The sequence below is a fragment of the Hippocampus zosterae genome, chromosome 13, assembly GCF_025434085.1.
Source record: "Hippocampus zosterae strain Florida chromosome 13, ASM2543408v3, whole genome shotgun sequence".
NCBI classification, from domain to species: domain Eukaryota; kingdom Metazoa; phylum Chordata; class Actinopteri; order Syngnathiformes; family Syngnathidae; genus Hippocampus; species Hippocampus zosterae.
The window spans coordinates 17274822-17287554 of NC_067463.1; the positions used below are offsets into that span (position 1 = coordinate 17274822).

Below are 12733 nucleotides of genomic sequence, written 5' to 3' on the forward strand. Positions count from 1 at the left end.
TCTCTCCCGTATGCCCCCCCTCCCTCCTTTTCTCGTTCTCACCCCCCCCCCCTTGCCCCCTCCCCCCTCATTGACTCCACAAAGCTATTCTCGTAAGTCACCACACGACTAAATTAGACCGAAGATGATATGAGTACAACGCATGATAATTCCATCGGGCTCCTCCTCCTTCCAGCCATGCATCCTAATTAATGGGACAACCCCCCCCCCCCCCCCCACACCCGCCCCCCCTCCACTTCCAGTCGCAAAAAAACCTCCGCGCTGGACCGCAACATAGTCAAAGAGTGAAAGGGAAGAGGGCGAAAGTGCCACTGGAAATAATTGATTAGCTAACCAGTCAATGATAACTTGTTAGTGATCGTCAAGTGTTTGGAGCTCGCCCATTTTCAGGGAGGCTTCTCGCCGCACCGGACTCCGGAGGAGCACTTTGAAAGACATCCCGTTTTGGAATAAGATTGTCCACCTTCAGTCTCCCTCTGTTATGTGACTTTTGCAACCCATCTCCCCCCCTGCATAGCCGCACTCGTTTTCAGTTGTGATTTTCCCCCCCAACCCCGACCCTGCAGTCCAACTCACCAACCAGTGATGACATCCAAAGAAGTGGCCAAATGTGATGCGGGGGAAAACAGGAGGCGAAGCCCGCTGGACCACTTGCCTCCGCCCGCCAACTCCAACAAGCCACTGACCCCCTTCAGCATCGAGGACATCCTCAACAAGCCGTCCGTGAAGCGAAGTTACACTATTTGTGGCACGGCTCATCTCATCTCGTCCAGCGAGAAGCACCGCGCCTCAAGCCTGCCTCTGGCCAGCCGGGCTCTGCTCAGCCAAACCTCTCCGCTGTGCGCCCTGGAAGAGCTGGCCAGCAAAACCTTCAAGGGGCTGGAGGTCAGCGTGCTACAGGCGGCAGAAGGTATGCGCCTCAAATATTTTTTTTTTAATGATCATCTTAATATCGATGCTACTCTGGAAAAAACAAAATGTTAAGGGGCATGTGCAAACGTATCCGATGCCAATGCACAATTACAATTAACCCGAAAGTCCCGCAATATCTGGACTGGGGCCTCGCACATTTTCAATAAATGTATACATTTATTGGACTCACCGGTCGCATTAATAGGAACACTTGCAGCACCGCTGAGGTTGTAATACAAGAGAATGGCTCAGTTTAGAGGTGTGAATCGAACAAATTGCGGTTGCTGTTTGCGGTGCACCGGTGAGCCGAGATGTCGTAATCGTTTTGGTGACATCATTTAGTCGCATTGTTTGTAGACACGCGCTCCCGGTAAGACCGCAAACTGCAGCCACAATAACTGTTCAATTATTGCCAATCAAAATGGAGTTGAATTGTCTGATGACCGTGCAAGCGGTCACGCTGTTGCATTTCCCGTGTGATTTTTTTCCTAATAAGGCATCGAATGTGTTTGCGTTTGATTTGGATTTGTTTTTAACGCCGTGCCTTTTACTCCGCAGGGCGGGACGGCATGACCCTCTTCGGCCAGAGAACCACCCCGAAGAAGCGCCGAAAGTCCCGCACGGCCTTCACCAACCATCAAATCTACGAGCTGGAGAAGCGCTTCCTGTACCAGAAGTACTTATCCCCTGCCGACCGGGACCAGATCGCCCAGCAGCTCGGCCTGACCAACGCGCAGGTCATCACGTGGTTTCAGAACCGCAGGGCCAAGCTAAAGCGAGACCTGGAGGAGATGAAGGCTGACGTGGAGTCGGCTAAGGCTATCGGCCAGGTCCCCCTGGACAAGCTGGCCAAACTGGCCGACCTGGAGAAATGCGCCAATGGCACGCTGGGCCATCCGCGAGTCGACTCCCCCACGCGGGGGGGCCAGCAGGAGCACGATCTCGGCCAGAAAGTGACGAGGTCCCCGCTGTCGCCTTTCTCAGACCACACAACGAGCAAAGAGTGCTCGGAGGACGAGGACGTGGAGATTGACGTGGATGACTGATGGCGCTGTAGCGCGGGAGAGCCAAAAAAACAAAACAAAAAACAATTCATCAAGAAAAAAAACGATGGACACAAACACCGTCGAGGACTTACTTGTAACTTACTGCTTATATTGTGTACCAAAATGTAATTATACTTTTGTACGGGCACTCATAGTGGATAAGCATGGATACACAACAAGAAGAAATATGCAGTGGTCATTCACGATATGTAACAAACAGTCTTTTGCAATCAAAGCAATATGGTCAAAAATGACACGTGTAATTTATTACTATTATGATTATTGTTCTTGTTATTTTTTTAACGCCAACACACATACAAGCGCGCGCGCACGCGCACGTTCAGAACCTGTTCGTTTTCATATAGGGCCTGCCCTCACCCAATCATGTTTTGCATGCAAATGCATGATTTGATTTGTGATTATTGTTCTATTTATTTTACGTATTTTTTTTATCCCCGTTTGTTTCTTTTTTTATTTAAATGTTTTTGTGATTCGGGAGCCGCTGCGGTGCTCCCGTCCTCTTTTCGCCTTGTGCCGCAGTGCATAAAGATTGGGATTTTTTTTTTCCTACGATGAGGCGTTTTATCTGATGCCGAAAAAAAACTCCTTTTTTATTGCGGTGATTTTTAATTCTTTTTTTTTTTGGACTACTTTGTTTGGATACCGTTTGTTATTATTTGAACACCTGTAAGTGCCTTTCTAAAAAAAAAAAAAATCAGGATTTGAAAACCAATTAATGCACAGACTGCAATGTACATAGGCAACAATGGGAATAAAATGACTTTTCCCCCCCGCTGAATATTTCCTTTACGCTGTAATTCTTAACCAATAATTTTTACTTTCTCTACTGCAGACTAATAAAAAAACGTGCTATACGACACGCCGCTCGGGCGTGTAAAACCATCAAACGCGTCTATTTAAACGTATTATACTGCCCTCTTTAATCCCTTTGTTTCCTTTTCTACGAGGATGCTCGAAACATATTGTGGTCCGGAATCTCCCATGTCCTTTCACGTCTTAAATGCGTATCATGGCTTCTTGACCCGCAGACGTGTTTCTCTATTCGGGCCAAAAATTTATGTGAGAAACACAAATCTGGCCCCGGCAAATAAAGAGGAGGATGCCACGAAAACACAAAGTTTTGGCCCACTTTCTGCCGGCCTTTGGGGGTCTTTTTTTGTTCTGCGGGTCCAGGCCGTAATTTTGAGCGTAAAGCATGAAAAGTGGGGACAAATGAGCAGCGTTCCCCGATGGGCCGAGCCACAAAGGCGCAGGGCCGCCCCCCGCTGCCTGCAATACCGAGACAAGTGTGTCCCACCGCACAAAAAGGACGCAAACGTTTGGAGGCCATATGGTTTTTGAAATTTCCTCACAATTTCGGACAATTTGATGGATTGAGTTAACCCTCCTTTTAAACAGTTGAAGTGAGTGCGAACAAAGACCATAATGCCGACATAGACTCTCCCTTCACGAGGGCATCTGCGGCTGTTAATGTCTGGCCCTTTTCTTTGCCTCCCGTTTTGAACAAGTCAATGAATTACAATGAAAGTGGCCCTTTTTTGTGAGTCGCTTGTCTTTCTCCGCTTTAGCTGCGGAATAAGATGTTTGACTTTTGTCCAAGAAGGGTTTCTAAACCAGAAATGGATTTTTTTGGAAAGTGTTTTTAATGTTAAGTAGGGAGCCCATAAAGAGTTGAAACTGTGGCATTGATGCCAAAGCCTGGTTAGGGAGCCTTTTGTTTGTTTTCTTCCTTTTGCCTCTTTATTCCTTTTGTCTTTAAGGGGTTTAATGAAGCTGAAAACATGGTGATGTGAGAAAGAGCGAGTGTCACGAACAGCAACTCAAAAGGCTGCCTCCCGTTTAACCTCCTTTGTCCAAAGAAATGATAAGTAGACCTGCCTTTTTGTGTGGCTTGTTTTATAGTGTTTGCCTGTTTTCGCCCAACTTCAAACTGCAATAGGTTTATGGGACTATATATATATATATATATATATATATATATATATACATACACACACACACACTTTGCAAGTAGTCAACTTGAAGTCCTAATTGAAAGTATCCTTGGGCCATTCCATTTGGTGCATCTGGAAAAAAAATCTGTACACTTTAGAGTTTCTGCTGTTTAGTTTTTCTCATGCCACTGAATAATTAATATGCATGATGCAACTTTAAAATTACATTCACAAACATTGTGAAATGAAGCTTGGAGTTGACCTATAGTGGCCAGTGGGTTGTTTATATGTTGTGAATATATATATATATATATATATATATATATATATATATATATATATATATATGTGTGTGTGTGTGTGTGTGTGTTTGGATTGGATAACGGGTGGATGTAAAAGATTCATTTTACTTGTGGGTCTCATTCTGAATCAAGCATATATTGTATGAAGGGAGAGTCTTAAGGCAACCCAAGTTTATGGATTTACTTGTTTATTTTATGAGGGCTTGTCAGGAGGCCCCATGATAAGTAATATTACAGTCTGTGGGACCACTTCATGGTAATTAATCTGGAGGTCTTAAGTGTATTTCAGTATTTCACTTCAAGATGAGGAAAAAAAATCACTACTTCAATCGTCCGGAAAATTGAAGTTTGATGCATGAGTCCCTACTGAAACAATAGTACAGTCCTCCCTCCCGCCCCCCCCCCCTCCCTTCTCATTTCTCTCCCCCAATCCCTTTTATTTTATTATTTGCACCTTGTGGAAAATAGTCTCAGGTGCAAGGCTAAATTAATTTTTGAGCCACTGACAGTATTGCAATAAGACAATGGGATGGATGAACTCTGTTTTGAAATGTGAATGATGCAATTAATGACCAAAATTAAGACTTTAGATGTTAACAAAAAAACATTAAATTTTGTGATAGTTGCAACAGTAACAATGATGATAATCATCACAAGCACTTTCTCACAATTGATAACATTGCCATTTTTGCAAAACAAAACAAACAAACAAACAAAAAACAATAGACATGTAAACGACTTTATATTTGCCTGCAGTTAAATCACTATATATAAATGGAGTGGGATTGCGGAGTTTTAATCATAGCCTTCCTGCAGAGCCAGTTAATACTTCAAACTTCAATTTTACGGGCGATTGGGCTAAGCATGTTTCTGACAGAATTGATGTATGTATTAATTTCCTTTAACTGTTGATTAATTAGGCTGCGCTGAAGGCTCACGCGGAACGATTTGTTGGTAAATTTGCATATTAATCAAATTCTAGTTGATCATTCAAATAATATACAGTTGGACTTTTAAGGAAGCTTGAAAACAGCAGAAATACACTATATTTCCCCTCAAATTGCGATGAATTTGAACCTCTAACGCGATGGAGTCACACAACGCTCTGGTATGATAAACATGATTAGGTTCTATTCATTATATTCATAGAGTTACAGACTACCCCAAACAATCTTTGACTCAAAACATCTGTTTAAAGCACCAACAAATTTTGAATGCAGATTCTTATTTGTTAATAAAACGTAGCCTATCATAAAAATCTAATTAATTAAAAAACGTGTTTGAATATGTTAAAAGTGGCATGATTTTAGTGAAAGCAGCGGTATTTGTAAAGTTTGATGGTGATAAATACGGCACAAAGTCTAACATAAAGTAACGGCATTTTAATCTAGTCCAGATAAGGTAATTGGGAACAGATTATCATTCGCAATGCTGACCTGAAATCAGACAGCAGAGTAAAACAAAGCAAAAGAAAAGAAACAAAATACAGTCTGCAAATAGATACAATTATAGCTCGGAACATTCTGTTGTAAAGATGATTCATACGTTTAGCATTATCCAAGGGCAGAAGCCCCCTCTAGTTAAAGTCAGTATGCAATTAATCACGACCATGTAATACTTTATGAATATTATGTTATGTTATAACATTATTCATTCTTTATCAACATGTTAAATATTATCGCTATTAGCTGAGAAGTGTGTTTTATTAATATTAAAGATGTTTGGCGCATTCTTTAAAAAAGTTTAACCTAAATATCTTGGGGCTTGTAGTAAATAACCGGAAGGCACGCTCTCATAAGTATATCTTTTATCAAACATAACATTTATGATTCATAGACGAAAATTTGTTTTCAACGAACATCTTATATTCAGAGACAAGATCACGTGAGTAAAATGGGGAAATAATAATTTAAAAACGATTGTGCTGGCGGGGAGACGAGTAACCAGAGACACCTGCTGGCAAATTGTGGAAACGCACGCTGACCAGATCAGGACACGTTTATACGCGGTACTCACTGCAACAACAACAAAAAAAAACAATAACAACAACAACAACGATGATGATGATGATGATGATGACGATTGTGCTGCTACTACTACTACTACTTGGGACATATCCGGACAGCTAATCACTTTGTAAACTGTGTTTGCTTACTTCATTAGCAGTAGAATTTGTTTTCAACCCTAATATTTAACCATGATATAGGTTAGATTTTACTTAGAAAAATCTTGGTTACTCTGAAATAATAACAAAAATATTTAATTCGGTCATAGGGGCCATAGAGGCACAAAAAATGGAAGGAATACTGTACATTCAACGATTTTAAGGTGAGTAGCTAAAAGCAGGCGAGGTGCATTTATACGAAAACCTTACGAGTAGCATGATTTTTTATTTCGTATAGGATATATTTTCTTGTCTTTTATTTTAATGACACCTGTTAACTTAAATACATACAGTGCTGAATTCAGGCCGTACATGAAGTTTAAAAAACGAATGCGCAGATACACGCAGCAGTGGTGCGCTTCAATGTTTTGCACTTACACTGTCGCGTTTATGACATCATCAATGTTGGCGGCATTTTGAAAAAGAAGCGTTTTGTTCCGTACTGTTTACTTTAGTCAGTTCAGCTTAATCAGAAATGGTAAGTATTGAGTTCCTGTTTATGTCAACTTGTGGATTGATTACCATGAATAGTTTCTGTTGGTTTAACAAAAGTCACATCATGAACGATGATTAAATTAACACGACAGGAGCTACTTGCTCATCTTCATGACATGACACGACATCCTCGTGTTGATGTTCATATACAGTATCACCTAAGCATAAAGTCCTAACCTGTGTTAAATTACGCGAAGAAGTAAGACGAGCCATTTGTTACTTACGTAGTTACTCAGTTATTTAATCGTAAGGTATGTTCTGGATAGTTTCTTATTTCTTAAATAAGCACAACATATGTAACAGGCAACAAAAACAACTTTATGTAATTAAACAAATTAATTTGAACTTGGAATCCAATCTATAAATAAAAGTTGGAACGAGAACAATAGTTTGTAAGCCACAGTATTTGAGAGGGTAAATTAGAGCTGTGCATCTCCAATATAAGATGAGCAGGTTAAAGTCAGTTAACGATTCTAATTGAAGTCAATCAGTTAACCGTCTGTAAAATTAATTCTTTGTTCATTTGCCTTTGTTCTATAAGGCTAATCTGTAATATCAAAACATTAAAATATAATAAATATATTGATGTATGTAATACAGATCAATGTATTGCTTGTGTTTATTACAAAAATACATCGGAAGAAGACTTTGGGGGAACAAACCATATAGTAAATCATACCGCCCGATTTGAGACACTAATAGTGGCTTGATGATCAGACCCATGGAATTGGGGGTTATATACTTTTTCAAGGTACTACACCTCAGAGAAAAAAATAAACAACAGCAACAACTCTTGGGTATATGTTTTATGTTTGTTGAATATTGAAAATCGAAACATTACACCAATGACTATGAATTATTGACATGACTTCACCTTCTACGCAAAATTGCTTCTATGTCTGCAGGATGACGTTAAACAGGGCAACCAGGCTCTAACGGAATTGTCAGAAGCTGCCCAGGTGGAGCTAGTGAACCAATGTGAGCAACAGTTTGCTCAGCTCGATAAGGTGATTTATGCATTAGTATTGTATCAAAATGTTTGATTTTGAGCACTGAAATGACAATTCTGTGGAACCTAAACAAAATACTTACCCTGTTGCAGCTTCAAAACAAGATCATTCTATGTGAGCCAGACCAATGTGAAAATACTCAAGCGCAGGTGAGCTGGCTGCACATTTTAATTTTAAAAAAAATATGCTTCAGTCAATACCTGACATACAGTTAGGGTAGAAATAATTGAGTGGTTGGTATTTATCTTCCTGCATACTGTATTGCAGCATATTTTTAGATTGATCAGTATTTCTTGAATGTGGCCTGGGCTAGTTAATGAATTCAAAGCAATGGTGATTTTTTTTTTGTAATGACAAATGGTTTTTTTGTTTTGTTTTTTTAGTCTGTTAATCAGCTGTTAGCAACCGAAGCGGAAATGAAGCAGTGGCTTACAGTGGAACCGAGGCGTAAGTAACCATTGGAACTTTTGGATATAAATATGACTGCTTACACTTAAATTGTACATAAAACATATTTTTCAAGATGTATGCTGAAAAAGTTGGAATAAAATCATTCAGTGACATACACTCAGAATACATCTAAACTAAAACAACACTCAATGCTGATGTCTGCCCAGTTCAGCCTCTAACTTACTTATTTTGTTATTTGTTATCGACCAGTGTTCACCAATGTGGTGTCCGCGGGCACCGGGTAGTCCTCGAGGACCTCATGAGTCCGCGAGTGAGCTTCTTCTTTACAAAAAAAAAAGTACCTCAACAGTCGTTGACATTGATTTTCTTGGAATGTTACAGACGTGATCATTTGTGATGTACATGTTAACACTGGCAGAGATTCACAGAAATCAAGTGCTGCAAATTGATACTTATCTGTTTGCTAATTATTGTGAGAAATAATCAACAAAATCAATTACTCCATATCAATGAATATATTCAAATATGAATAACATATGATAATACAATTATGAAGGCATAAATGGAATTTGAGCATTGTCATTTCCAAATTGTGTCTCAATCTGGGAGCCCTTTGCATTAATCAGTACCCAAGAAATAACTCGGTTTCACACAGGTTGAAAAAAGTGGAGAACACATTCACCACTTTTTCTCCAAAGTTTTGCAGTTTATGTTGACTTTCTCACCAACAAACAAAACCATTCATGTATACACCAGTAAACTGTGGGAAATATATCATATTGATTTTGTGTGTTTGTTTTAATCCATGTAGTGCTGGCAGAAAACTCTGAAGTGTTACTGAAAGCTGGAAAAGAGGAGGTACATGTGCAAGAAAAGTACAGGCCTGAAAAAGGAGACTGCTTCTGACATGCCCGCTCTGTTTTGCACAGATGCTCAAGCTATGCTCTGAACTTGAGATGGTTCTCTCTTGCTATGAAGCAAAGCGGGACAATCTGCGAGAAACGAAAGAACTGTACATGATCTTTTAAATCGCATGCATGCATTACTTTCTCTTGTGAGGTGTTTTGTTCATGGTTTTGTGTCATTTGTGTGTTAAAGTGAACAAAAGTGGTTGGAGGAAAAAGGACAGGTGCTAAGTGCTGCCACTGAGCATGCTAAGCGACTACAAGAACAAAGTGAGAAATTATCCGATCACAGGTAAGTACGTGTGAGGTTCGGTGAAATTGATACTTTTGCTGTTTTCCAAGACAAAACTATTGAACACTTAAACTTATTATTGTCCTGCTAAATGCTCGGCCCACTCTATATTTTGTAATACTGTATATTCCGGACTATACATTTCACTTTTTTTTCATACTTTAGCTGGTCCTGTGATTTACAGTACAAGGTATATTCTCAACTCAACTCAACTGTATTTATAGAGCACTTACAAACAGCCATCGCTGCAAACAAAGTGCTGTACATGGAGCGATTTAACACGTACAATAAACAGTAAAACTAATCGGTAATAAAGACGGTAGAAAGCACCAAACGGTAAAACCAAGAACAAATCTAAGTCATGCTGAGTCGATGGCCAAAGAATACAAGTGAGTTTTGAGGAGGGCTTTGAAGATGGGCAGCGAGGAGTGCAACTTGTATATATTACAATTAGAGCTTGGACTGGCAAAATTACCAACTAGATGAACGGTAACGGTTAAAACGGGTTGCATGAATCCATCCATCCATTTTCCAATCACAAGGGTCACGGGGGGGTGCTGGAGCCTATCCCAGCCGTCCTCTGGCAGTAAGCGGGGGACACCCTGAAGCGGTTGCTAGCCAATCGCAGGGCACACAGAGACGAACAACCAACCACGTTCACACTCACACCTGGGGACAATTTAGAATGTTCAATCGGCCTGCCATGCATGTATTTGGAACGTGGGAGGAAACTAGACTACCCGGAAAAAACCCACGCAAGCTCCGGGAGAACATGCAAATTCCACACAGGGAGGCCGAAGTTGGACTTGAACCCGGTACCTCTGCACTGTGAGATTGACACGCTAACCACTGGTGCACCGGGCCATGTTACCAGGGATCTATACACGTTGAAGTTTGGGAACATGTCAATCACTATGCCCAACTGGTTACTGGGGTTGAACGGTTTCAATTTCTTGTCATTCATGACAGATGTGAACCGGTGTGAGCTAGCGAAAAGCCACTGCACTAAGTTTTTGTCCATTTAACAGTCTAAAAATTGATTACTGCAGAAAACGATAAATACTTTAAACTAATAGAAAGCTAGTAAAAAATGTGATTATTGTGGTGTGTGTATGACGACGTGTATTCTAGTGTTCTTCTGGAAACCAAGGACAAGATCAATAAAATGAAAGACTACAAGGAAAAGCTGGTGGAGTCTCTGGGATACATCCTAGAAAAATATGTTCCTCCTCCATGCGATGACCTCAAAACAAACAAGAAGGTGTGCTCACTTTTCCAGTGTTATCACCATGTTGTTGAAGATGAGACACGAACTCTATGGTGTTTCCGAGTATGATATACTGCATCTCATCATGATCCCAATTTCCCCAGAACATTCCAAATGATGTAAATGAAGACTTCATTTCCCTTAATGATATTCTGGAGGTGAGTTCTGTTGCACTACTTACACACTACTCAATTTTCAACATTTAGAATTATGAAGACTTAAGAGATTGTTGCGTTATTGTGCTTCTTAGATATTATTTGAATGAATGAGTCATGACCGCTGTATGCAAAATAGCATCAGCAACAAACTACTCGAATTTTTATGCTTTTCACTTGATCACTTGGTTGCTACATGTTCAAATGCTTCAACGGGTTTGTTGGATTTCCTTGTTTTTGACGACATCTCGTGCACAACAGCTTCCTCCTCTGTGTCGTTCGGGAGATACCGTTAGGGGAGAAACTTCTCTTGCCAAAATAGCTTTGTTTTTGGAAATCATGGCTGCCCATCAGCTGCGCGTTTAGCTGTACATTTAAGATAAGATAAGATATCTTTATTTGTCCCACAATGGGGAAATTTACAATTTGGTCAATGTGTTACTATTACAGTACAGTACTCCCTGTTTACTGCTCCTACTTTCGTTTATTGGAGGATTCTGTTTATTTCAACTTGAAAACCAATGTTTAACGGGGGGCTTCGATTGGCTAGCCGCGCACATTTCCACCACAGATGCTTGAGTAAATCACTAGTAATCTAATAAATTGCTGTTTCCAGACTAAAGTTACTTGCTGAAGTCGAAAAGGCGACACAATATGCCTTCTTTTTCGGAGGTTAAAAATACCTTTTTGTTTTGTTCTGTGAGGATGGAGAGAGAGTATTGAATCATATGAACTTCTTCCTCTATACCCTGCAGGCACTCATGAACAAGGTCCTGACCACGCCACATGACCCGTATGTGGCAATAGACTCCACTCTGTGGCCACCGTATGTAGAGATGCTGCTCCGCCATGGTATCGCTGTAAGACATCGGGAGAATAACTTCAAGTTTCGCCTGGAAACTTTTTTCTGAAGCTGTGGTGTATTTTGCGTTAATTAACTGGACCAATCCTGAACCTGCTTTTCCTTGTCTTTCCTAATTTATATTTATGTTGCTTTAGTTGCATGTATACAATTCTCATATGCCAAAATGCCTTTGGTGGCACAGCCGCACAATCTATTGGATCCAATGAAAGTGTCTTTTTCAAAAACAATACTGCATGCTAATTTTGATGGCCATTTTGAGCTGGATAACATTGGTCAACAGCATTTTTTAATCAGCGAAGGCTTTGTGTTCCTCATTGTATTTTTGACCTTTATATTAAAAAAGAATCTGTAATTTATAGCTCTGACATTTCAGAAGAAAATTCCACCTTTTACTGAACTTAACCACTGAATCATAACTATTACCAAATATTATTACGATTTTACATATTATATTATTATTCCTCCATCCACCATTATCTGAACCACTTCATTGTCACGAAGGTCACGGGCATATTGAAGCCTCTGTCAAATCTCCTAGATAGGCTCCAACATGCCCGCTTCGCTTGGCCATTTGCAATAAAGCTTGTTCTGTGTTGGCGCCTTCTTGTGTCCTTGTGATTTATTTTTTTTTTCATTTTGTGTTTGTGTTTTAGTGTGTGTCCTATTCAGTTAATGGTTGAAAGTGCATCAGTGACTTCTCCTTTTCGATTGCTCACTTCACTCGAGGAGGGGCGTATCTAATGATCGCTCTTAATTCAAATTGTGACTCGCAAGACAAAGCACGAAAATTGACCCAGCGACGGCTCATTAGTCGAAAAACTCATAAATTGGGGCATGGAATCACTTTACTCGCAGCTCTGGTATTAGATTTCTCAAGTGTACCTAATGAAGTGTGTCGTCCAGCTGTTGTAGCGTACAGTACGGGGTTTTTTTTTCATATTACCCCCCTACACG

The 12733-nt window shown here is 40.3% G+C and overlaps 2 protein-coding genes across 2 annotated transcripts; both read left to right on the forward strand.

Annotated features, from left to right (window-relative positions):
- Positions 1-262: 262 nt before the first annotated feature.
- Positions 263-2823, forward strand: lbx1b (ladybird homeobox 1b). The gene is made up of 2 exons (XM_052084403.1): positions 263-910; positions 1471-2823. The coding sequence occupies exons 1-2, from the start codon at positions 586-588 to the stop codon at positions 1956-1958; spliced, it is 813 nt and encodes a 270-aa protein (XP_051940363.1). The 5' UTR covers positions 263-585; the 3' UTR covers positions 1959-2823.
- Positions 2824-6746: 3923 nt separating this feature from the next.
- On the forward strand, positions 6747-12378 carry cenpk (centromere protein K). The gene is made up of 10 exons (XM_052084404.1): positions 6747-6857; positions 7780-7881; positions 7977-8033; positions 8268-8331; positions 9107-9153; positions 9225-9307; positions 9394-9492; positions 10624-10753; positions 10864-10917; positions 11670-12378. The coding sequence occupies exons 1-10, from the start codon at positions 6855-6857 to the stop codon at positions 11823-11825; spliced, it is 795 nt and encodes a 264-aa protein (XP_051940364.1). The 5' UTR covers positions 6747-6854; the 3' UTR covers positions 11826-12378.
- Positions 12379-12733: the final 355 nt, after the last annotated feature.